Source organism: Sorex araneus, chromosome X (assembly GCF_027595985.1).
Source record: "Sorex araneus isolate mSorAra2 chromosome X, mSorAra2.pri, whole genome shotgun sequence".
Taxonomy (NCBI): domain Eukaryota; kingdom Metazoa; phylum Chordata; class Mammalia; order Eulipotyphla; family Soricidae; genus Sorex; species Sorex araneus.
The window spans coordinates 267,065,258-267,091,245 of record NC_073313.1 but is presented as its reverse complement, the minus strand read 5'-3'; the positions used below and the strand labels follow the sequence as shown (position 1 = coordinate 267,091,245).

General features: G+C 61.5%; 1 protein-coding gene across 6 annotated transcripts in view; it reads right to left on the bottom strand.

Annotated features, from left to right (window-relative positions):
- Positions 1–25,988, bottom strand: part of AGAP1 (ArfGAP with GTPase domain, ankyrin repeat and PH domain 1) — a 275,018-nt gene that overhangs the window by 71,208 nt on the left and 177,822 nt on the right. For all 6 annotated transcript variants that reach the window (XM_055123421.1, XM_055123422.1, XM_055123420.1 and 3 more), the window contains one exon: positions 6,386–6,547. In XM_055123421.1, the coding sequence (XP_054979396.1) occupies positions 6,386–6,547 (162 nt within the window). The remainder of the gene's footprint in view (positions 1–6,385; positions 6,548–25,988) is intronic.

The following is a 25,988-nucleotide window of genomic DNA, read 5'->3' as shown; positions in this document are numbered from 1 at the left end:
ATGCATAATTGACTGGAAGATGCGGTAAAACTGTGCCCAATCAGTGTGTGATCAAAAACGCGTGGAATATTCAGCACCACTTGATTACACGGAACCTCGTCCTTTCACTCTCCTCATGAAATCTCTTCAAGGTCCGCAGTACTGTAATAAGATCATTACTGTCAAGCGCTACGAATCGCAGGCAATGAGTCTTGGGATAGGAAGTCATACTTCACAAGCTCCCCTGGTCTCTCTCTCTCTTTTTTTTTTTTTGTATTTTACTGCAGAGGCAGCGGGGTGACGAGGTGGCGGATAATGATCGCATCACTGTGTGGGCAACTAGAAAGGCACTTTTAAGAAAAAGCCGAGCGACACCAGCCGAAGAGAAACTAAAACATGTTCCCTTTGCTTTCTTTCCCCCTTAAAAAAATATTAAATGGAATTAAACTGTGTGCCGTAGTCGCCGCTCGCGAACTCGGGAGAGAATGTCATTGAATTGAGCCATTGGAGGGATTTTTCGTCCGGCCGCCGAGTCCATCGCCCCACAGACAAATGGCCAATTTTCTCCATGTCCTGCGAGCAGAGCGGCGCTTGTTAGCGCGGGTGTGCGGGCGGGGTGCGCGTTTCCACGGCCCCCGCTTCTTAAACCGGCGCTGGACCCCCGGGGCCCGAGCCCGTCCTGTGTCTGGGCCGAGCGTGGGGTGAGCTCGGGGCAGGAAGGTGTCGGCAAAGACAACCGCGTAAGCTCGCGGGCAGCTCTCAAAGCGCAGTGCCCCGACAACCCGCATGCTGGTATGACGGCACCGGGCACGGTGGCTGCTGGTGTGGCTCCTCTTCCTGCTCTCACTCGGCCCTGAAAAACGATCCTTGCCCTTGTCCAAACCCCACCCCAGGGCTGCCACGGATGGCCACAAGAACTGGGGTTCCCAGGCTGCTTCTGGGCCCGTGGCCACCAAGTCTGGCGAGTTTCAGGATCTCGGTGCCCTGGTGCCCAGGCGGGAGCGAGGCCCTGCAGGCTGCAGAGACATAGGGTCCTGGGGCGGGGGGGGGGCGGGACGCAGGATGGGCACCCCAGGGCTGAGCACACGCGGTCGGCATGACCCCACTTCTCGAGAGCCGTTTCCTTCCTGGTGCAGACAGGGCCCGCCCTAGCTGGCTGCTGCCACTGCTGGGCGTCTGACAGACGGATGAGCCTGAAGTCCACGTGGCTGTGAGTGGGGGACAGTGGGGAGGGGCCGGGGTGCGGGGCGTTCCCAGCCCCAAGTCCTGGAAGCCCCTTCTTCCTGGATAGCCAGGTGGAGCTGTCACCACGCGCCTGAGCTAAGCTTGTATTTCTGGCGGTGCCGGGATCCAAGCCCTGCGTTCTGCCAGGCAGCTCTAGGAGGCCCTGGGGGTCTCTAGCTCTCTCGGGGGCGGGGGGGTCGTGCCTGTGGCTCTTCTTTGCCTGGCTCAGCACCACTGGGGCCAGAGATCCTGGAAGGTCCTGGAAAGCGTCCAGAAGTGGGGGGCTGCCAGTTCTCGTGGGGCCGTGGAAGACGCGTGCAGGAACTCACGTCTGTCTGAGTGCCGGGCGAGGCCGCTGGGAGCTGGGAGCCCGAGCAAGACTGTCTAGTCCCCACTACGTGCAGGCAGGGCCACCGGCCTGGACCACAGAGTCGTGCTACTGGCCAGTGACGCCTCGCCAAGGCGGGGTGCAGGCTGCAGAGGAGGCGGTGACATCCGGGACCCCGGGGACCCTGACACTGAGAGTGGCTTTGGGGGTTACTCCAGAGTCCGTGACTGACCGCTCGGAGCCTCAGAGCCTTGTCCTGATGCCGGGTGTGTGGTGTAGAAAAGGGGCGCCCTCCGCACCCCGAGGTCCCCCCAGACACCCCAGGGGTCGCGAGCCCCCTTGGAACGACACTTAGAGGCCTCTTGTGTCTCCTATTCCTCTTTTTCTTCTTTAAAAAGATAGCAGCTTGTTCTTCCAGCCCGTGTCCCCCCGAACACGTCTCTCACGCACGGCCTGTCTCCCTGTGCCGCCTCTGTCCGCCCTGGATGAGTAGGTTCCGGTAGAAACGACGGTGCTTCACCTTTCTCCTCCTCCGACTCCTCCGCACCGGGAGGTGCCAGGCCTGGAGTGCTCGTGCCGGGTAAGGACTGAGCTGGCCCGGCATGTCCCTGAGCGCTGCGGCGGGGAGGAACCTCGAGAAGCCCCCGCGCTCTCTGCTGAGCCCACGCTGGCACTCCTCAGCCCAGCCCTGGCCCCACAAAGCAGGGAGCTCAGCGGAGACAGAGGAACAGCACGGCAGATGGCCACCACGACTGACTCCAGTGGAAGAAAATGGGCCACAAGGGGCTTCTTTGTTGCAACTTCTCAGAAAGAATCTTCCTCATTAAAGAGAAAAAAAAATTAAACCCCCCCCCCCAACAAAACAGCAGCACAGGGCCGGGGCGCGCACACAGCGGGGAGGGCGCAGGCCTTGCATGCAGCCGGCCGGGGCTGGGTCAGGCCAGGAGTGACTCCTGAGCACCACCAGGTGTGGCCCCCAAACCAACCAACCAAGCCCCCCTCAGTGGCCCTGAGCAGCTGTGGGGGGCTGGGCTCCTGCGTGGGCACCCCGGGGGATGGACGGGAGCAGTTCCATCGCTTTGGGCGTCCTGAAGGCAGGCAGTCGCCGCCACCCTGGGGCCTCGCAATGCGGCATGGCAGGAGCACGAGGAAGACTCCTCCCCGCCAGCTCCTCAGAACCGAGTGCTCCCGGCCGTCATGTTTTCTCTGCTGGCCTCTGCCACGGGGACGGTGCCCGAGGGACGGCTTCCTTGCCCGCTTCCTCACCTTTTGGCCTCCACGTGGCCGACTCCCCCTCCCAGGCCACGGAGGAAGTGGCCCCAGGCCGTCTGGGGACACAGGGATGAGGAGCATCGTGCGGGGACTCTAGTGCTCCTGTGGGGAAGAGGCCCCAAACAGCAGGTGGGCAGAGAGCACTGTGGGTGGGCAGGGAGCACCATGGGTGGGCGGGGAGCATCAGGAGTGGGTGGGGAGCACCAAGGGTAAATGGGGAGCACCATGGGTGGATGGGGAGCACCAAGGGCATTTCTGGGGTCTCCTACAGGGCCGAGCCAAGCTGGCGGGGAGACGGAGCTGAGTCACCGCTGTGGCCGTCTGACGGGGGCGCAGGGAGCTCGGACGGCAGCACGGCCCTCGGCAGGCGGGAGCCGAGCTTCTGTGCGGGGGCATCCGCTGCCTGAGACGTCCGGTCTCCAGTGGGATCAGCTCTCGGGCTCTGCACACGGCCGGCGTGCGCCGGGGAGGGGTGGAGAGGCCGGAGCTTGGCCCCATTCGGGCAGGTAAGAGGGTTTCTGCCCTGAGGAGCTGGACCCGCACCCCGGCCCGTGGCAGCAGAGTAAGGCCCGGGACACAACAGCTCACGCGTGCCGCGCGCGAAGGTGTGTCCGGCCCGGAACCTCAGCAGCGCCAGGAGAGCTCTTGGCTCCGGGCCTGGCCCGAAAGGCCCAGAAGCGTCTCCACCGCCTCCCACGCACAGGGAGGGTTTGGAGCGGAGATGTACGGGCACTCTGCGCTGCCCCCGACTGGCGCCCTGGGCCCGGACCGGAAACCACGGACCCTCACGCCCCTCCTGCCACTCAGTGGGGGAACCAGGGAAGGCAGGCTGGAGTGCTGGCAAACCCAAGAAGCCTGCCTGGGGGTGGGGGCCTCACTGCAGCCACAGCCCTCCGGACAGACCCTGGAGAGGGAGGCCCGAGAATGCCAAAGGGGGCCGTGAGGGACGGGCTCCGCCTCACCCCTGCTGCCCGCGAGAATCCTGCAGGCAGAGCCGCCAGGCTGCTACAGGTGTGGACACCCAGAGCCCGGCACTGTCCTTCCACAACCGTGACCGCGGGGCAGCACCTGGCCACGGTCCCTGCAGCCGCTGGGGCTGACCATACCCCTCCCCAAATCTGTCTACTCCGCAGGATGGAAAGGGACCGTGCGGCCCCACCCGGGCCTCCTGGGGAACGGACACAGAGAACTTACTTAGTGTACTAAGAACAGACAGACCTGCTCCCCAACAGCCTCCCCCACCCCGCCCCCGCAGGGCCCACGCCCAGCCATGCCTCCCCACTCGGCAACAGACCAGGCCCCCACCCCTCGCCCCACCCCCCGCAGTGGCCAGAGAACAGAGTCCGGGGCCCAGATCTGAGAGAGCACCTGGACACTGCAAAGCCACGCCAGTCCAGGCCGATCCAATCCACAGTCCACGCCAACCCACCCCCGCACCCAGCCTGACCCCGAGTGGATCCGTGGCCGACAATCTGCAGCTCCCAAAGGGACGGGAAGACAAGTAGAGAGCGCAGAGCAGACCCCCTGGCTGGGGCAGGGCACAGGCAGTGGACAGCACCCCCGCCCCAATGGGGCTTAAGGACGGACAAGCACCGGCACCCCCGTCGCCGTCTCTGCCTGGGGCTCAGGGTGTCCAGGGGCCCGTCGCCGTGGGGTCAGGTTCCTCTGCTGGAGGTACGCTCTCTCCCCCAGGGACCTGCACCATGCCTCGGACCACCTGGTCAGGGCATCAGGCTGTCCTGACTCTGACCAGTGGGCTCCCAGTGGAAACTTCCTCAAACTCTTGAGAGACTTCAATCAGCCACGCACGCCCGAGGAACAGATCTGAATCAGCCACGGATGCCCACGCGACAGGAAACATCTCTGGGCTGAGCCCTCCCTGCGCGACGCCTGCAGAACTTCACCTGTCAGGGCCCCCTGGAAGGACAGAGCAAAGGTGTGCTCGGCCTGGACCGTGTCCACCAGGAATAACGCACAGCCACGAGTCTACTGTTCCCCGGGAATAACGCACAGCCATGAGGCGAATGTTCCCCGGGAGTAACGCACAGCCACGAGCTGTCACTCACCAGCACGTCTCACCGTTCTGGGGTGAGGAACCCAAGCAGCGCTCAGGTGCTCTGGGGCCCCTCCCTCCCCGCAGCCGTGGCCCAACTGACCCAGATGGGCTCCACGTTCGGGCCCAGCGATGGGGTACCGAGGGCCACCAGCTGCACCATGCGGTGCTGGGGATCAGCTCAGGCACGCCCTCTGGCCCTCTGAGCTCGCCCCTGCCCCCACAACGTGTGTTAAGGACGATCCACCCTGGTGTCCGTCACCAGCCCCACCTGGGCTGGAGACGTGCCTGCAGGGCGAAGACGGCAGGTGAGGGAGGGGCCAGCACGCGTGAGCTTCCACCGCCAGCAATGCAGCAGGCCTCTCGGGGGCTCCCTCCCTCCTGAGGACGCCTCGGTCTCCAGGACCACAGGGACAGATGGTCCTGGCCAGGAGCGGGGCGGCCTCCCCCGGTTCCTTTGTCTGGAACTTCTGAACACGCACCAGCCCGGCGCATCGCCTGCCCCTGGGGAGCGCGGCCTCCTAATTGGGCGTTTCCATGGCGCCCGGGGGTCTGGGCTGCTCGTGTGCCCCTCCCCCGTGGTCAGGCTCCCGATGAGAGGGGCCGGGCAGGGGGGTTCTGGGGCTCAGTGTGGGCAGCGCAGTGTGGCAAACAAGCCGGGACCTGCGTGATGGCAGCTGGTGACAAGCGTGGTGATAACTGTGCCACTCGTACCCACTGAGGTCACACGGCCCCATTACTGAGCTGGGCCCCATATGGAGAGCAACTTCTCTGGGCAGGAAGCAGGCAGAGAACCCAGGAGCTTGGCGAAGAAAAGCTTACAGAACCTTCCCTGTTCATCGCCTCCCTGGGGAGTCTCCCAAGCGCCTCCCTCTGACACAATTCAGGGTGACGATAGATCAGGGGTACTGGGGCGGGGCGGGGGCGAAGGGAGGCAGCTCCGACACAGCTGAACCCGTCAGGAAGAGATGGGCCCAGAGGGTCCCCCCGACACCCACAGTCCTGCTTTCAGACTTATCTCCTGCCGACGAATTCCCTTAGCTTTACCCACGGGCCCGGTGGGAAGCCCGGGGCTCACGCAGCAGGCGGGAGTGCGTCTGCCGGCCCCTCGCCTCGTGGAAGGCAGAGGGACGCTCTGGAGAAGCCACTCCAGCCCACGCAAGCCAGAGTCCCGCCCGAGGGGGAGCGTGCGGGCCCGGGGGCCAGTGAGTGGGGCCACGGCGCCCACCCCACCAGGCGTGTCTGGCACGGCAGCTGGCTCGGCGAGGGAGGTGGGGCGTGCACATGAGTGGACTCACACAGGCCACGCCTCACCCGGGGCGTCCTGATAGAGGGCTGGGCCCCCAGACTGGACCCGGGGCCACCAGTCCTGGCCAGAGAGTGGGAGGGGAGAGCTGGGGGATGGGGCTGGGTCTGAGGGTCTTGGGTGCCCCCTTGGAAAGCGCACGTGGAGTGAACGTGTGCGGCCGCCCTGGGGTTCTGAGAAAGGGGGTCTCGGGACGGCCTGCTGCCCCCGCCCCGGCCCTTACCTTCGGCTGTGCCCGAGAGACCGTCGGCTTTGAAGTTGCTGGTGCTTTTCTTCCTCCGGTGCTTCTTTCTGTTGGCGTGGGGGGACGGGGGCGGGTCGAGCTTGGGGCTGGTGGTGCTGGAAACGCTGGGGCTGGAGCACAGGGACTCTCCCAGCCCCGTGTCTGCGGACCGGAAAGGGAGAAGAGGAGATGGTGAGCGGAGAGCGGGAGCCGCGGGTCCCGGTGCCCGGCGCAGCCCCTCTGAGGCCCCTGGCGCTAGACGCACGGCCACGGCGTCACTCTAGACACAGGCCCTGATTTATTCCTGCCTGGGCCACCACCGGTGGCGCTTGGGGCTCTGTCCAAACAGGCGGCCTGTGCTCACTCGGCATCCCCTCCGCAGGGAGGGTGAGAGCTCGACATCACAGTGGGAGTTCTCTTCTCTCCTATAACCGCCGGGGCAGATTAGAGGGGCTTCCTGAGTCACGAGGAGAGGAAACTGCTGTTTTGTTTATTGATTGGTGTTTAGGCCACCTGGCGGTGCTCAGGGATCACTCCTGGCCCTGTACTCAGGGATCATCCCGGGCGGTGCTCAGGGGCCCTAGGGGATGCCAGAGATTGAACTCAGGTGAGCTGCATGCACGGCCAACGTCCTCCCGCTGTACTATCACTCCGGCCCCTGAAAAGTGTCATTTTAATGTATGTGGGAGACTGCCCGAGGCCTTCCCTGAGACCACAACAGCACTCCACAACGGGGCATGGCAGGGCAGCCCCCACCCCGGTCCAGCCAGAGCCACTGGGAGGCGACAGGTCAGGCGGCTGAATGTGGATTCACTGACGTGAGATTAAAAGCAGAGACGGCAGACGCTGCCGTAACTCACGAGGAACAGACTCTGCATCATGCCGGCTCGCGCTTTTTAAATCAAGACCAACGGATGCTACGTGAGGCGGTTCATAGAGCGAGAGGCCAGGGGAAGGGGGGCCAGTCCCAGCACCCATGGTGCCCTTCTCCCCAGCAACGCTCCAGAACCCCCACCCCGGGCTCCTGTGGCCCTTCCATGCTGCTGGGGGCTTGGATCTGCCCCTGACTCCACCTTGAGCACAGAGAAAGCACCTGTGGGTTGGGTGGGTGGGGCCGCCCACTGGGGACGATGGCCAGAGAAGGGGCCACTCAAAACTGGAAACACACACACACACACACACACACACACACACACACACACACACACACACACACACACACACACACACACACACACACACACACACACACACACAGAGTTCCAGAGATGCCGCTGGGGGCCCACGCGGGGCTCTCCCTGTGTCAGGGTCTGCCATGGACAGGGATGGTTTTACACACACAATATTTGATTAGAAACAGTTCCATCTTGTGAAGTTCTAGAAAATTCTCCCATAGACCGAGAAGGAGCGGCAGAGGGCAGTGCTGAGAACGCCCCTAGCGGGGCCTGCCCCCGTGTGTGAGGCCAGTGTCTCTTGGCCACCCTGGCATAGAGGGGCTCCAGCCCTCCCCTTAGACCCCATGGAAAGCAGACTCGTCAGTGTTACGAGCACCCTGGAGACCGGGGGACTGGGGTCCCGTACGTGGGCAGCAGCTGGAACTGGGGTCACAGGAAGTTGTGCCTTAACAACATTCCCGGCTCAACTGGACACCCTGAACTCCCTGGCCCCGTGAGCATGGCCCAGGGGGGCTGTCTGGGCGCCCGAGGGCGGCGTGGGGGAACAGGCGTCAATGCCACAGCACTGCCTGGGGGGCTGAGGGCCAGCGGACCCCATAAACCTTCCCCATTCTCTCTCCCTTGCCGCATCCCTGCTCTCCCCGCCTTCTAAATCACACCCCTGCTCCTCCCTCGCTCTGAGCCTCTCCCACCCTCTGAATCCCACCCTTGCTCTTCCCTCCATCTGGGCCACACCCCTGCTCGCTCCCCTCTCTCTGAACCAACCCCCTGCTTTGCCCTCCCCCTGAGCCATACCCCTGCCTACTCCTCCCCAAGATGCACCCCTGCTTCTGCCCCCCAGCCATATCCCTATTTTCCCGTCCCTCTGAGCCGCACCCGTCTCCCCTACCTCTGAGTCACACTCCTGCTCTCCTCTCCTTATGAGCCTTTCTCCTCCCTCTGAGCCGCACCCCTGCTCTCTCCCTCCCTCTGAGCCGCAGTCAGGACATGGGCTGGGGTCCCACATAGCTGTGGGCATCCTGGCCTGGGACCCCATGCCCTGCCCTCTGGGATTTTGGGGCCCCCTTCTCAATCTTCCTCTGCCGTGCTGGGAGCAGACCCCGGGCCTTGCACAGGGCAGGCAAGTGTGCAGCCACCGAGTCACATCACGAGGCCCTGCTCCCCTGGCCCGACTAGGTACTCCGCAAGCAAGGAGGCCCCTCGGCTCGGCTCACGTGCTCTAAGTGAGCCCCACGCAGCCCCGGGACGCGGCCTGCTTCCCCCCACGGCGCCTGAGGAAGGCGCTGTATTTTGGGTCAACTACTGGTTCCGAGCCGGGCGAGGCCAGCGGGGCCAGCACTGCAGACGGGAGGGGTGCTGGAAGAGGAGGGAGGGCCTGGAACACTCTGGCACATTCCAGTAACCTCTGCACTGCCTTTCTGGTGGCTGGGAAGCGGGGTCCCTGGCCTCCGGTGTCAGCCATCAGTTCTTCCCAATCGGGCTGCGATGCTGAACGGCTCCCCGCCCCCCCCCCCCCCAAACCCAGGCCCTGTGAGCAATAACGCTCCCCGTCCGTGCTCTCCCGAAGCTCGGCGCGTGAAGTATGAGGCGAGGAGACACCTTCACTTTTCACTCGCAGAGCTGACAAGCATGACTAGAGGGGGAATAAAATAACATTCCGTTCGCATAAATATCCGGCAGCCCGCACGAGACTGATGGGCCAGGGATGTATTCTTAGCTATCACCCCGGCAGACAGGCCCAAGGACACTCATAACTTATTTTACAATCATTTAGTTTCAGCTCAAGTGGAAAACGTGACAACTTATCTCTGCTGACAAGATGCCATATCGAACCTCACAATTAACTCTCCTCCGATTATCTGCCCAGCCGATCATTAGCCGGGCCCTTCCTGACGGGCAGTCACGGGCCAGTCTGGGCCGGGCCGCGAGGGGGCCCAGTGGGTTTGAGAGCCACAGGATGTGCCGGGCTGATTCCCAGGGCCCTGCGGGCGCCTGCACCTCACCCCTGAAACCAATCATGCAGCCATGCTCGCCGGCCCCCGCTGACCCCTGCCTCGACGTCCCAGCCTTTCCCGTCTCCGGAGTCTGTGGTCCGGGAAACGGTGGGCCTTTGAGGGGGACCATCCCTCAGAGGAGAGGACCGCGGTGACTTGGCTGTCACCGTGCAGGGCCACCCACGCTCTCCGGAGGGGCCGCCGGGAGCCGGCTGGCAGCGCGCTGATGAAAGAGACGAGAAGGCTTTGAAATGCCCGTGAGTGTCAGAAGCGTCCAGATGAGAGGGAAGAAAGGTGCGTGTCCGTGAGTCTGACTCCTCCCGGCCCCCCCACTCCCAACTGACTCATCGGCGGATGAGGAACAATATTCCACTTAAAAAAGAGAAAAAAAATTTTTTTTTGCTTGTTCTTTGGACCACACAGGCAGCATTTGAGGGGATTATGGAGAGGCAGGGATGTACGCCAGGCCTTGGAGCCTTCTCCGAGCCCCCGAAAGTAAAAGTACGCACAGTATATATCAAATATATGGGTTTTTTACGCCGGTGGCAATGGAAAGAACTATGCGGAGCCAAGTGAGGGTCTTCGGTGGGGACCGCAGAGGTCTGACTCGAAGACATTCAGGAGCCCGCCTCACCTCTCCCCTGATGGGAGCCCACTGGGGCCCAGGCAGCTCCGTCCCCGCCACAGCCGGGCACGCAGGGCAGGTGACCTCTGTGTCCATGCACAGAAACCACAGCAGCAGCTGGTGCCCCGACCTCTGCACCCCTTCCTCAGAGTGGGCCGGGTCCCGGCGTGGGGAGGGAGAGACAGCACGGGCTCCGGAGTGGAGTGCAGTGGTGGGGGCATTTCCTCTCTCGCCTGGACAGCAGATGTCCAGGACAGAGCTTCAGGGGGTGTGAAATGGACCTCCTCGAAATAGGGCTATCAGACTTTTTTTTAAAAAAGGGCTCAGGTTTGGGGGCGGGGTGGCAGGGGCGGAAGGGGGCTTGGCTGTGCGCAGTCGTGGGTCTGACCCTGGCACTGGCCCCCGGCCATTGAGCACTGCTGGGAGCAGCTCCTGACCCAGTGCTAGGCCACCCCCAGCATCACTGGGTATGGCCCCCCCAAAACCAACAATTAAAACAGATCCTCCTCCCTCTCCTCCCCCCCCCTGCAGTGCTCAGGGATGACTCCTGGCAAGGCTCGGGGAAACCCATGGGGTGATGGGGTTTGTACCGAGCACCTTACTGGCTGCCGAGCACTGCTGGGGGTAACCCTGGAACCCCGGCACCCCCCAGCCCAGGGCGAAGCAGGGGGGCACCGTCTGCGGGTGCTGTGCAAGGGACCGAGGCCGGACATGCGGGGAGGGGTGCCCCAGGGCCCGAGTGGGGACCGTGAGCCAGGCTGGGGGGGCCAAGGTTCAAAGGCCAGATTGCTCCTGGGTTGGTTTCCGGCTGGAGTGAATCCCGTGTGCTGCGCAGAGGGGGTGAGCCCCTCTGCAGGGATCCAGGCAGTCCCGCTGCCCGGCTCCAGCCATTTCCCAAGCTCCACGCGGCCACCACGTCACACAGCCTGTGCCCACCTGAGGCTCAAGTCGCTGAGACAAGACTCAGTGCAGGGGAAGCGAGGCCAACCCACAGCCCCTCCCCTCACACAGCAGTGCCCTGAGAGGCAGGAGGGGGTCTGGGCGTGGCCCGTGGACCCCCAGCCAGTCAGGGCGCAGAGGGCTCTGTCCAGAGTGCTGAAGCCGCACCAGCCTTTCCCTCCTGTCCACGCACACCCGCCGAGGCTGCTGGCCCCTGGCACGGATCCCCGAGTGTGCAAAGGCCCGCGCCATGCGGTCCGAGAATGCAGTGACAGTGAGCGCGTGGCCAGCTCCGAGATCACGGGCGAAGCGGCCGCTGGGACCATTCTCCCGCAGGGCCGTGGAGCGGGCGCCACCCGCCTCTGAGCCCCCGCACGGGCGGAGCGGGCCTTGGTGCTCTCAATCTACTTCCCGTGCCGAGCCGGGTTTCACGTCTCGGACAATGAATCAATCGTTGGTGCAATTTCCTTCGTGGGTGCGGGAGGACGAGTGACTGCGGGGCTGGACTCGCCGCTCCCACCGACAGAGGCGTGGGGGGAGCCCGGCAGCCAGCACCCGGCACTCCCCACCGTCCCACGCCCACCTGCGCGGCTCAGGAAGGCAGCGAGGAGGGCCGAGGGCAGGACACGGAGGCACCAAGGACACACAGACCGGGGGGGGGGGGGGGGAGCCCGGAGGCAGCCCGGACTCCGCCCGTTCACCTGGCCCCACGGCCCTAGGGGACTCAGCTGTCAGCCTCAGTTTCTCCAAGTGGGAAATGGGCCCCACAGCTTCCTGCACCCCCTCCACCAGGCACCGGCGCACCATAAGCCAACGACTCCCTCTGCCTCTCCCAGGGGCATCATGAAGTGTCACGCCCCCTCTGCTTCTGGGGCACAGGACAGACTGCCACACAGACGGCGGGGCAGGCTCTCTCCCAGAGCCAGGACGCTTCCAGAGAGCACTCTTCACCGACAGGATGTTAGCCGGGACACCCCAGCCCCACACAGCTGCACCCTCACATACACACCACACTCAGGAACTTATCACATACACACACACCTCACTCACGCACCCCTCACACACACACACCCCTCACATACACACCTCACTCATGCACCCCTCACACACACCCCTCACATACACACCTCACTCATGCACCCCACACACACCCCCCTCACATACACAACTCACTCATGCACCCCTCACACACACCCCTCACATACACACCTCACTCATGCACCCCTCACACACACCCCTCACATACACACCACACTCAGGAACTTATCACATACACACACACCACACTCATGCACCCTCACACACACACCTCACTCATGCACCCCCCACACACAATCCACACATACACACCTCACTCATGCACCCCACACACATAACCCATACATACACACCTCACTCATGCACCTCACTCATGCACCCCTCACACACACCCCTCACATACACACCTCACTCATGTACCCTGCACACATAACCCACACACTCGCCTGTCAATGTTCACACACCTTACTCATGTACCCCTCACACACAACCCCCACATGCACTTGTCACATTCACATACTGCACTCATGCAGCCCTCACACATACCTCATACATGCACCTGTCACACATGTATTACAAATGCACCCCTTACATACCTCAAACATGAATGCTTCACACACACCTCACACATTCACCGCTCATACACACACCTCACTCATGCACCACTCACACCCACACCTCACTCATGCACCCGCCACATACACCAATACCTCACACACACCCCCCTCACATACACACCTCACTCATGCATCCCTCACATACAGCTCACACATGCAGCCCTCACACATGCACCCATCACACGTATATCACAAATGCACCCCTCTCTCAGACACCGCACTCACGCACCCCTCACATACACACCTCAAACATACACGCCTCACACACACCTCACACATTCACCTCACTCACGCACCCATCACACACGCCACACTCATGAACCCCTCACATACACATCTCACTCATGCATTCCTCACACATACTCTCTGGGCCCTGGTGAGCAGAGAGCGCGCCTCTCCTCACACGCTGACGCTGCTGTGTGCCAGGGTGGCCAGACTTAAGTGTGTGTGAGGGACGCGGCGAGTGTGTGTGAGGGACACCCCGAGTGTGTGGGATGGACATGGCAGCATCACAGTGTACAGCCCCATGGGCAACCCTCAGGCTCGCACGTCACAGAGCACCCCAGGAAGGGAGATGCTGTACCCCAGTAGAGAGGGTCCTTGCCGCTGGGGTGGGGCTCTGTCCAGGCGGGTCACTCCCTGACCTTTAGCATCCTTCTGGGCGCCGAGCAGCAGCTGGCGCCAAACACCCTGGACTCAGTCAGGCTTGGGGGCTCAGCACAGCCACGGAGAGCCCCACAGGGTCCCCAAACACCACCAGGAGTGACCCCGAGCACTGCCTGGACCGCACCCCCCCAAAGGTGGCCAGGGAAAGTGTCCCAGCCACCTTAAACGTCGCCTGTGCAGCGGGAACGGAGCCTGTCTGTCTCCTGGTGGGCAGCAGCGTCACAACTTCCTTCCCGGCCATCTCAGCGGACCCCACGCGCCCCTGACCTTCCCGATCCCGGTCAGCGGAAACGCCTCATTTGGGAGCGAATCACAGGCCGGCTGGCAGAACTCGGCCCTCGGCCACGGGAGCACGCTACGAGGATGGCGTGTGCTCCCCGAGTCAGGCGGGCGGCAGGGCGCGGAGGGTCAGGTACCCTCAGAGGCAGGCGCTGCCCTGGGAGGAGAAACACCTCCTTCTGCGGGCCCCAACAATCGTCCAGTCAGGGGTTAGGGGTGCTGAGCGGGGTCCCCCACCCCCCACCCTGGCCACGCACAGGGGCAACCCCAGCCCCCCGGCAGCATCCTCTTTACTCTGAGAAGTACAGAACCCCTGGCCATGACAAGCCAGCTGCCCGCATCGTCGGCACCTCCAGGCGGGACACGGCGGGACGTGGCAGCCAACCGGGCTGCAAAGCCGGAGGCACTGCCAGAGTGTGAGGGCCCTGGGGCCGCCTGGGCGCCGGCTGCAGAGGACACTGACACTCCTCGTGTCCCGGTCTCCAGGCTGGGCACTGCTGGCCTGCGGCATGTCCGACACGGGATCGTGGCTGTGGCTATCCTGGCGGGGCCCTGGGAGAAAGCAAGGCCCCTCCCCGGAGCTGGCCCACTCCACCCTGGATGAGCCCAGTGCAGGCCTGCTCCCGGCGTCCCCTGCAACCCAGTTCTGGTTGGAGTTTCTCCCCCGGGAGCACAGGACACGGATGGCTGGGGCTCGACTTCATGCTCTGGGCAGCTGAAACGTCTCACCGGACAGCTGGAGCCATTGTGAGGGGGGGCACTTCTGCGCTGGCCGCTGACCCTGGTTCCGTTCCTGACACTGCACAGGATCCCCGAGCCCTGCCCAGAGTGATCCCTGAGCACTGAACCAAGAGTAAGTCCTGAGCACAGCTGGGAATAGCTCCAAAACAGAAAAAAAAACAATGGGGGGGAGATCCCTCCGGAGAGATGCCCTGAACATCTTTGTCCACCACGAACGGCCTTCGCCAATCTCCGATGAGGACCGGGTCTACCTGAGGCCAAGCTTGTCATGTGACACACCACTTCTCTGGAAATGCCACCGTTCATTGTCAGGTGGCCCCGGTCACAGGGCCTCACAGGCTCCATTGTGAGGACATTCAGTACGAAAGAAATCTTGGAAATGAGCAAGGGTGCCCTTGGTTTTGGCTTGGGGTTTTGGTTTCTCTTTTGGGCCACACCCAGCTGTGCTGCACGGGGGTGGGGGGTCTGGGGTCACCCCTGGTGGCGCCTTAGCTACACTAGGTGGCTCCAGGGAACCAACCAAATCAGGGCCGGCCTGGCCAATACCTTACTCTGCACTATCTCCGGCTCTTTCATGACGGCATTTAAAAACTCAGATGAAATTCATTTCTCATGAAAAGCAATGCTCATATTAAAGACAACAACAACAATAAAACAACAAAACTCAGACCCCTTTCTAACCAGGTATGAATGCCAAATCAAAATGTATGAAAGGCTCTGATATTAGGCTGAATCTACACATTATACTGAGGAACACACAACACGGGTCTCCTTTATGACACAATCTAAAGGCACCTGCGATGATTCAATGCCACTCACTGTCCCAACGATAAACAAATGGGATTAGGTCAAGTGAAGAAGATTCTATATCCAGCAGAAGATGGCCAAGATGACCCACAGGCCAGGAGGACTCACCCGGCCCCCTCTCACTAATAAATGAATGACATTCATCACCGTCCTGGCAGAACTTTACAAGAAACCAACCAACTAACCACTCAAAAAGTGGGGGGAAGAGATGAACGGATACTTCCTCAAGGAAGACACAAACGGCCAACTGTATGAAAATATGCTTTCACCAGTCGTCAGAACAAGGCTGAGATACCACTGCATACCAGTGAGACCAGCACTTCGCAGAGAACAGAACCAGCCGGTGTTGATCTGGGTGTGGAGGAAAGAACCTCATTCACCGCCGGTGGTCCAGCCTTGTGGGGAAACGGTACAAGACTCAAGAGAGTCAGAATCGAGCTTCTGTATGACCCAGCGGTTCCACTTCTTGGCATCTGCCCCAAGGGCCCCCAAATTCTTTCCAGAAAAGCCACCTGCACTCCTGTGTTCACTGCAGCACCATCCACACCAGCCCAGATCTGCAAACCCAAGTGTCCAAGAACAGAGGCTGGGTAAAGAAACTGGTGCAGAGACACAATGGAAAATCACTTGTGTGTGAGGGAAGACGGAACCATGCACTGCGCTGCTCGGCGTGTGCGTGATCCGGGGAGGCTCCTGCTGAGGAAGTCAGCTGGCTCTCCCTCACATGTGGGATATAAAGAAATGCAGTGCACAACAATTGCCCAAAGGCAATGGGAACCGAGAGCTGCTCTCCGGTGGGAGGCCTGTCACGGGGGAGGGGTGCTGGATTGTGTTCTGCAGGAACTACCATTATCAGTTCTGTAAACCACAGTGCCCAAACAAGATTAAATTACAAAAATTATTTTCTAGGGCCGGAGTGATGGCACAGTGGGGAGGGTGTCTGCCTTGCATGTGATCAACCTGGGTTCGATCTTTGGCATCCCATATGGTGGTCCATCAAGCACTGCCAGGAGTAATTCCTGAGTGCAGAGCCAGGAGCAACCCCTGAGCATCGCTGGGTGTGATGAAAAAAAAAAAAATTCTAGTTCCTTCAGAAGTACTGTAATAAAGAATTTGAACATGCTTTTGAAAAGCGGTGAATACTTTAGCATCCATTCTAGAACATTCTCTCTTGGGGGTGGGGGAAAGGGACTTCGTCCGTGACGGAGTTTTACCCAGACACACTTTTACCCACGTCTTAGAGTCTGGGCTTTGTCCCGGCAAACCTCAGGAACCAGGAGGGCTGAGAGGCGTGCGGTCCAGGGCCCCGGGGTGAGAGGATGAAAGGCCAGACTGTCACAGAGCTGACCTTCGCGCTCGCCCTCTGCTGCAGCCGGGCAGAGGTCAGGGAGGTGCGGGGCGGCCAGGTGGGTCATCAGAGCCCCTCCTGTCCATTGTGCCTGCAGCTGCCTTTGATCCCTGGCAGGTGAGGCAGAGACACCTGCAGGTTCCCACCCGCCCCTCCCCCCGGAAGGCGGGCAAAGAGCCCCTCGGCCCCTGCTCACCCCCACTGGACCCACACCGGGAAGGGCATTTGCTCTCAGGTCCGGGAGCAAGGCTGTTCCTGACGACTATCCTGGGACGCTGGGGCTCCCTCACATGTGCTCCTTCTCCCTGCGCCCTTGTGCTGGTGACTTGCCCCTGCAAATGGCATCTCCTCTCCTCTCCTCTCCTAGTGGTGAAGGGGTCAGGGAGCAGCGACTCGGCTGTCAGTGTCCTGGACCGCTGGCTAACAAGGACTAATGAGCAATCGTGGGGCGGCACATGGTCCTCTGGCACTGCATGTGCAAAGGCCCTGGGGCAGCGGCTCAGTAGCGCAGTCAGCTTCCTGCCGTTCTAACAGTGGGGACCACAGAGACTCTAGCAGGAAAACACTGTTTCCTGGGACTAGCCTGAGACCAGCGCTGGAGGCTGTCCTCAACACCTGGGCTGCTTCTGGCCGAGTGGAGACATGCCCATTCCCAGCTGGAGCGGGTTAAGAGACAACCAAGTTTGAGAACTGAGGACGGGTGCAGATATAGGGCCGAAGTGTGCACAGCAAACCACCATCCCCACGGGACAGCACGCCCAGGCCAGGAGGGAACGTTTTCTGTTTCGTTTTGCTTTTTCTGCAGTCCTGTGGGGTTAGAGCCCAGGTCCCGGCACACAGGGCAGCAAGCCTGGCACTGTATTGCGAGGCAGACGCGGGCCCCACTCTGAAAACTCCTTTTGCATTCTGAACTTTTCTGTCCCGTTTCAGAATCATCGGGGGCGGGGGGAGTTAGGGTAGACGGTGCAGGCCAGACTGGCAGGAGGAAAAAAAGAGCGTCGGGGAAAGGGGGAAACATGGTCACAAGGAGAGGGCGTGGGGCACCGTCACGAGGGCACTGCCGTGCCAGGACACGGCTCCCAGTGAGGAAGACTAAAGCCTGAGACAGGCCGGCCCGAGAGAGCACAGCGGGGACGGCGCATGCTTGCAGAAGCTGAGGTTCCACCCCCGGCACCCCGAAGGGTCCCCCCCAGCAGTGCCAGGAGTGATCCCCGAGAGCAGAGTCATAAGTGAGCCCTGAGCACTGCAGGGTGTGGCCCCCAAACAAACAGAAAGATTATTTGTCCAAATGGTTATTTAGTGCTGATTAATAAGTCACTGTAAGGCAGAACAAGAGATGGTCTTTGCAAGATTTGCTAGTTCACGCTGGGCCAGCAGCTCTGCTGGGCCTAGGAAAGGCCCGGCCAGCCCTCGGCACCCCCAAGCCACCTGGACTGTGTCCACAGTTGAGGCCTGACTGTCCCCGACTTGAGGCGCTGGCAGCTGCCCTTCACAGACGCCGTCTGGGCCGCACCCGCCGGCCTGCCGGGAACTGCGATTTCCTCACCCGCATGGCGCCCGGGGAGGGGGTGTCTGTGGACACTCAGACGTCCCGGGGGGCGTGAGAGCCAGACGAAAGTGTCCCGGGATGCTGCCAGGGGCCGGGGAGATGCAGGCTGCACTCTCTGCTCAGGCAACACCTGCGAAGAGACGGGGCTGGGCGGCTGGCGGGAGGCGCAGACTACGATATGGCTGAGCTGGCGGAATGTTCTGGAACATGTGACGTCACCCGGCCCGTACGGAAGGACTCCAGGCGGGAAGCCCACGCAATCCACCACTGTCAGGGAAACGGAAGTGCCCTTGCAAGAGAAAAGTGCACGAGGGCACAGCCCTGCTCCTGGCACAGGGAGCGAGTCCAGAGCCTGAGTCTACCGGCGGTGCTCAGAGATCATTCCTGGGGGGACTCGGGGGAGCACACGTGGTGCCGGGGACCAGACCCGGGTTGCCTGTCTGTGAGGCAAGCCCCCTGCACACTGCACTATCTCCACCCCCACACGGTATTCTGAGCGTGATGACCGCTGTTTTCCGGAAGCATACATTTTAACAGATTCGGAAATAAAATACACCGTGAGGAAATGCTTCCTTGCAGATGCCGTAAGAGTTTTAAAACCCCACTGCAGAAATAATGTAGCAATTAAAATAGCATTTATAACTAAATATATTTAAAGTGTTTCTTCATATAAAAGAGTAAAAATTCAAGTCATTTAAAATAGCCATCTGTTTCCTCGTGATATAAAATTTTTAGTATCATTGTACAATTAATATTAATGTCGCTTTCTGTGGATAATCTTATCTGTCAGATAATAAAGCAAGGACAGAATGAAAGACATTCAGTGGGAGACACGTAAGGATGCCGAGTCGGAGTGATACACACGGCACGGGAGACAACGGTGGGAGGGTCAGCAGGGCCAACTGCTCAGAGCCGCTGGCCAGAGTCCATCCGTCTGCTGCCCGTCCCTCACCCTGTCCCCTACTCCCCTACTAGCCACACACTCCACCCGCCCCCTCCCTCCCCTCTGCCTGTCTTCTCCCCAGCCCGCTATGACCTGCGGTCTCCCGACAGGGCTTCCTCTCCTGAACCCTGCTTCTTCTGCTCCTATGAGCCACCTGAAAATGGGAAAATTCTGACCGTTAGATTTTCTGCCTGTTCTGTACCAATTTATAAACTTTGAACTAGGAACCAAGGGAAGATCTGAAAGACCTGCAGTCAAACTCGATTCTCCTGACAAGGCCACCCACGGGTGGGCGGGAGAAGTGGAATGTCTCCCACTTCTGACACTGGGGACTGACTCAGCCTCCGCTACAGGGGGCTGCCCTGTACCCCAGCCCTGGCCCGCTGCTCCGACAACCCCGCATGTCCCAGATGGCAAGTGTCCCGGTGTGGGGGAGGGTGGCAAGGCCCCCGTGGCTGAGAACCACCACAGGTGTAGAAGGTGGCACATGGGGGGGGGAAGGCCAGGGAGGCTGCGAGACTTGATCCAGGAGCCACGGCCGGTGGCACCCGCCTCCTTCCCCACGGTGGCTGAGCCACTCGAGGCTGCTGCAGGAAAAACGAGCTTCCCGAGGCTGGCGGCATGAAATGCAGGCTGCCGGGGAAGCTGAGACTGGGGGCAGCGCCTTCCCCCCGGTCAGCACTCGCTGCTAGAAATAGCCGGGAGGAGGGAAGGAAGGAGACAAAGTACAAAGTAAGTATGTTCTGATTGGAAGGGGAAAAAAATACACCTTTTACCCCCTGTGGCCGGCTACCCCGGGGAGCTTCCGCTGCTCTCTGTTCGCCCACATGCAGAGAAGGGATGCGGCTGCTCGGAGCACAGAGGCCCCGGGTCATCCCTTTAATTAGCTGCCGGCCGGCCAGGGGAGCAGCCCGAGGCTGAGCCGGGCGTGCCCGCTTTGAGAGATGAGAGCCACAGGCCCTTTAGCTCGGAGCTTCGAAGGTTGCCGGCACACCCCAGGGAACGTGTCTGAATGGCAGCCAAGATTTGGGGGGGAACCGAGGATGAAGGGAAAGTTCGGGAGAAGGGAATAACGCGGATCGATGTTTATTCCCTGCAAAAGCCAGCTCCGGAGCAGGGATGCTTGACACCAGGCCCGGGATGAAACGCTCGCGCCGTCCTGGAGAGGCTTCCGGGAGAGGCAGCGCCCGGGCCGACAGGCGCAGAAAGAGCCGGGCCGGGTTCTGGGCTGATTAGGAAGACAGTGGCCCCAAGTTGCTCAGCCCCTTTGAAGCTCGGTGACAAACAGGAGTGACGCTTCTTGGGAAATGAGCTGTGGGTGGAAGCGTGGGCGCACCAGAGGCAGCCGGCAACAAAGGCGGCCGCCACCTGCACCCGCTCCTTCCCTCATTAAAAAGCTCCCAAGGAAGCGTCCTGGGAGGGCGGCGGCGGCACGACACCACCACCTGCTGGTCACGCGCTAAAATTGTCAGCATACTGGCCCGGCGGGGCAGCCTCAGTCAGCCTGGACGGGAAAGGGGCGCAGGGACCACTGCCTCAGTCAGCCTGGAGCCCCTGCATGCTCCCGGGGTCGCCAAGGCCTGCTCCGGGGTGAAACAACAAAGATGGGCAGGACAGACTGTGATCAGAGCAGGGGCCGCGTCTCTAGTCTCTAACCAAGACAAGAGAAAGGGAAGAAAGCACCTAAGGGTAAAACACCAAAGCCCGAACACGGGGACACTTGAGCAAAGACACTGCCTCCCCCCAGCCAGTCAGTCTAGCGACCACAGGTGAGTGACCCGTCCTGGAGCCAGGCTGCGCTTCTGGCTCACTTCACGGACCATGAGAACTGCCAGTTCCTGCCAGGGGGCCAAGGCCCGCTTCCAGGGGCTGGGGGTGGGGAAGGCGTCGAGGGAATCTGGGGACATTGGTGGCATTAAGCAAGGACAGGGCCAAGCATCCAAACCACAGAGTCAGCAAGTCAGCGGCACTGAAATCCCGAGAGCCGAACGTTGACAGCCCCGGTGAAAGGGTGCCTGTCGAGAGGCAGCTCGGGGCTCCTGGGGGCTGCTGGGGGCTGCTGGGGGCTACTGGGGGCTGCTGGGGGCTGCTGGGGGCTGCAGGGGGCTGCTGGGGGCTCCTGGGGGCTGCTGGGGCGCGGGAGGGGACCTGGGGGCGCTGGTGCAGGGAAGCTGGCACTGGGGTGGGACTGTGCTGGAATGTCTAAGCATGTCCAACTATGAATGACTCTGTAAGCCACAGTGCTTTAAAACACACACACACACACACACACACACACACAATTTTGCAAAAAACTCAACTGCTTTGTATTCAGCCCCAGGGGTTTGAAAGCCAGATTCTGGGGCCAAGGTGCTGGGAAGGCACTCGCCTCGCATGCAGCCAACCTGGGTTCAATCCCCAGTACTTCACATGGTTCCTCAAGTTTACGGTCAGAAGTAAACCCTGAGCACAGGCAGGTGTGGCCCCCAAAATGTGAAATGCAGAAACCACAGATTCTGGCGGGAAGGCGTGTGGTGAGATGGCTGGAGGAGGAAGTGGGGCTTTGTGGCTTTGCAAGGCACTGTGATTTGCAAAGGGGTCAACAGCAGTGCTGGACATCTGCTGTCCCCCTTCTATGGCCGGCATCGCCCCACCGTGACCCAAGTTCCCCCCCACCCCCGTCTCTTTAGAAGCAAGCTAAACATTTTTTAAAAACTTAGTATGGTTTGGGTCACATGCATACAGTAGTACTGGCTCTTGGGGCCGGAGAGGTAGGACAGTGGGAGGGCAAGGGCCTTGGCACGTGACGGACCTGGGTCCCACCCCCAGCATCCCACAGGGTCTCCTGAGCCCCGCCAGAGGGATTCCTGAGCACACGGCCAGGAGTAGGCCCTAAGCCACGCGGGGTGTGGCCCCCAAACCAGGAAGGAAACCAAGCAAACAAGTGTTGGCTGTTAAGGCTGTGCGGTGTCAGGCCAACCCGGCCTAACGCCCAGGCCGCTGCCCTGCCGTGACGGCCAGTCGCCCCTGCCCACCCTGGCTCCCGTGTCTGGAGCCCACGCTCGGGTATATTCACCACCTTCCTTTCCCTGCCTTGTTTCTCTGACGCCCCCGGCCCAGACAGACGAGAGACTGGGAGCTTCCGTCTGACTCTCCACTGGACACGGTTCCCCCCCCCCCCCCGCCCCAGCTCCGTCTGGGCTGCAGTGCACCCCAGGCCCTCCCCTCGTGCGTCTGCCTAGTGCTCTGCAGCCTCTTGGTTGGAAACGGGCTGTTTAAGACACAGAGCGGCACCTATCCATGCTGGGGGCACAGCTGGGGTGGCACCTGGGGAGGGAGGTGTGTGCAGGGACCGGACTCAGGGTCTGGTGCATCTGCCATGTGTGTTGCCAACCAGGCACAGGACACAGACTGCGTGAGTGATGCTGACGAGGTGGGGGTGGACAGAAAACCGCTCACATGTCATCTGAACAAAGGCCAACTGTCAGCGTGAAGAAGAGACAGCACAGCGGGGAGGGCAGCTGCTCTGCTCGAGGCTGACCTGGGTTCTATCCCCAGCATCCCACAAGGTTCCCTGAGCGTCACTGCGTGTGGCTCCAAAAATCAAAAACAATTGAAATAAAAAGAAGTATCAACACTGGAGTCAGAGCAATAGTGCAGCGGGGAGGGCGTCTGCCTTACACACGACTGGCCTGGGTTCAATCCCCACCGTGCCATAAGGTTCCTGGGGACGGCCAGGATTGATTCCTGGATGTAGAACCAGGAGTAACCCCCGAGTACTGCTGGGTGTGGCACAAAAACAAAAAACCAGGGCTGGAGTGACAGGACAGTGGGGAGGGTGTTTGCCTTGCATTGCGGCCAAACTGGGTTCAATCCCTGGCATCCTATAGGGTCCCCCAAGCACCGCCAGGAGTAATTCCTGAGTGCAGATCCAGGAATAACCCCTGAGTTATTCACACCTGCAGGGTGTGAGCCAAATAGCAAAACAAAACAAAAAAACCCCCAAAAACCAAAAAAACCCCCCAAACCCCAAAATACAATACCAAAAAACCACCCCCCCATAAAAAAAACCCCAACCAAAATAAGAAACTACTTGATGATGTGGGTGGGCGGGTGGGGGGGTAGCTGCCATGCCAACAGCTGGGCTCAACACCCTGGTTGTCCTCCCAGGCCCCCCGCCCCCAGCTGGTGGAGACCCTCAGAAGGCCGGAGGCCCGCCAGAGGCCCTGCAAGCACAGACAGCCCAGGATGCTACAAACGACGCCCCCAGTCTGGGGTGGGGCCTGTGCCCTGCAGCAGAGCTACCTGGAGAGAAACACGGTTCCTCACGGAAAAAATCAATGGGGAAAAGGATCCAGGTGCCCCCGAGTCAGAGTCCACCTGCCACAGCACCCACCGGTGCAGCCTCACGGGCCGACACACGGCACCGAGGTTCCCCTCAGGACGTGAGTCGGAGTCCCGTCCCCCGCGGCCCCCCCAGCTTCTGCCACCGAGGGCCCGATGGATGTGCAGGTCCACTCTGGGCCCATAAAGAATCCACACAAGAGGGTTCCGGGCAGGACTGACAGCCAGCGGTTTTTATCTCCTCTCCCTGCAAATATTACTTCTGTCAAACACTTAGGAGTGTGAGGAAAAATGTAAAAAAAATTAATTTTTCATGGGCTCCCACGACGGCCGCTCCGCACACAGCGGCTCAAGATGAATTTGCGTCCGGCGGTTAAAAAATGAGCCCGCGGGGCTCTGCCGAGACAGACCTGGCCGGCCGCGCTCGCTCACGGCCTGGACCCTGGGCCCCGTGGCCGGAGTCGGCTGTGGGGGCAGATGTGGGGCTTGAAAGCCTCATAGCGGCGAGAGATAGGCAGAGGAGAGGGGTGCTGGGCTCCTGGGGGGGGTCTTCTACCTGCGTCCTGCCCCCTGTGTCCCATCCCGGCTTACGCCTTCTCCTGCTGTAAAGTCTACCGGAGTGGGCCTGGCCACAGTCTGGAAGACAGGAGGCCCGAGAAGAGACTCCGCATGGCCTCTGGAGCTTGAGTTCGCACAAACGAGTAAAAATGGACCCCGGGGCCACCATGGTGAGCACTGGCTGGGGAGTGCAGGCCGCCAACGGCACATCCCTCCACACAGGGTCTCCGTGTTCAAAGGCCGCTTGGCTCCTCCCAGTCCAGGCTCCAACGTTCGTAAGAAGTGGCCGGGGCCTGCCTGAGCTGTCCTCTGGGCCCAAGAGGTGAAGGCAGCACCCAGCCCTAAGGCCTGGCCACTGCTCACCGCTTCTCTCCTGGGCAGGCCTGCGGCGCAGGATGCACCCCTGAGGGGATTTCTCAACAGTGCCCGTTTTTAGACCCTGCCTGGTGGTCCTGGCACGGGGCCCCGGGCACTTGAGGACACACTCTAGGGAGGAGGGGAGCTGCCCAGAGGAAGCCGGCCGGGCCAGGCTCTGTGTCTGGGGTCCACGCGGCACAGCCCCTCGGCTCTGGAGAGACGGTCCAGCCCACGTGATGGAGTCGCATGGCCAAGGCTTTAGAGCCGAGTTTCTCAGATCTGAACCCACGGGGCTATTCCTCGGGGGTGCCCCCGCACCTCCCGGGCCCGGGGATGCCCCCTCTTGGGATGCCGCTGGCTGTCCCCGCAGATACCATGGGTGGCTGCTGCAGTTCACAGCCTGTGGGGTTCTGCGGCCCGGGCACAGGAGCTGGTGCCAACGCGCAGGCTTTGGCTGGCGTGTGTGTGGGAGGCTGAGGGCGGGGGTTTCTGACCAAATGGCCGCGTGGAGTCTACACCTGGCCGCCCCTGCGTGGGGTTCTGGAAGCCCCGCCCAGCCCTCTGCCCCTGGCATGGACAGCAGACCCGTGAGTGCCACGACAGACCTGAGTCCCAGTTAGCTGCCCTGCAACCTGCCTGTCAGCCCCAGCCCATGCTCAGAACGAGTGTGCGAAGCTAACGCCCCCTCACCTGCAGGAGCGCCGGGCTCGGCCGTGTCCCCTCTGGCCATGTCGGCCACTTCCGCAGGCCTTGCCCCCGAGACTCGGCTCCTCTCTCCCGTCCTGGGCACCCCTTACCCCCCTGTTGTCTCTGGGCCACACCTGGCATGCCCAGGGCACTCTCCTGGGGCTCGGGGCACCCTGTGCGGCACCCGCCACTGTCCCCTCTACCCCCCACTGTCCCCTCTACCCCCCTCTGTGTCTCCGGCCCAGGAGAGCACCAAGCATGTCCCGTTGGAGATGCGAGTATTTTCTGTCCAACAAGGCAAAGTCCCGCCAAGCAGCTGCTGGAAAGGGTGGCCCTGGTGGGAGGTGACTTCCTGTCCCGTGGGAGCCCCGTCACAGGGGTCAGGCCGAGCAGGGAGAGGGAACACCGGCCCAGGAGAAATGCTCCAGGAAGTCAGGCTCAGTGATGGCAGGGAGGTGGCAAGAGTGGGTGGCAGACCACATGTGGCCCCTACGTGGCCGAGCACCCAAGGAAGGAGGCAGGATGGTCCGGTCTGTGTCGAGCTGAAGCCCGCGGGCTACGGTGGGCGGGTTACCTGCGGAGGCCGCGGTGGGGACGGAAAGGGGGTCTCTGATGAGAAGACCTGCCCCCGCCCACACGGGCACACTGAGGCTGTGAGTGCTCAGCCACGGGAATGTGCCCGGGCGCATCTGGGGGGCGCCTGTGCCCTGGCTCTGGGGTCGTCCGTCCTTGAGGCTGGGCCACGTGTGCAGAGGAGCGGGGAGGGGTTCTGAGCAGTCAACACCCAACAGCCCACATCCCGCCATGGCAGGTGGCAGGGCCACGGGAAGACACACGTGTGGGCTTCTAATTAGGGCAAAGGATGCTCAGACCAGGGGAGACGGGCGGATGGATGGCACACAGCATGGGGGCTCCTCCGAACACCGCCAGCGGGCAGGGCAGGGGAGGGAGGGCAGG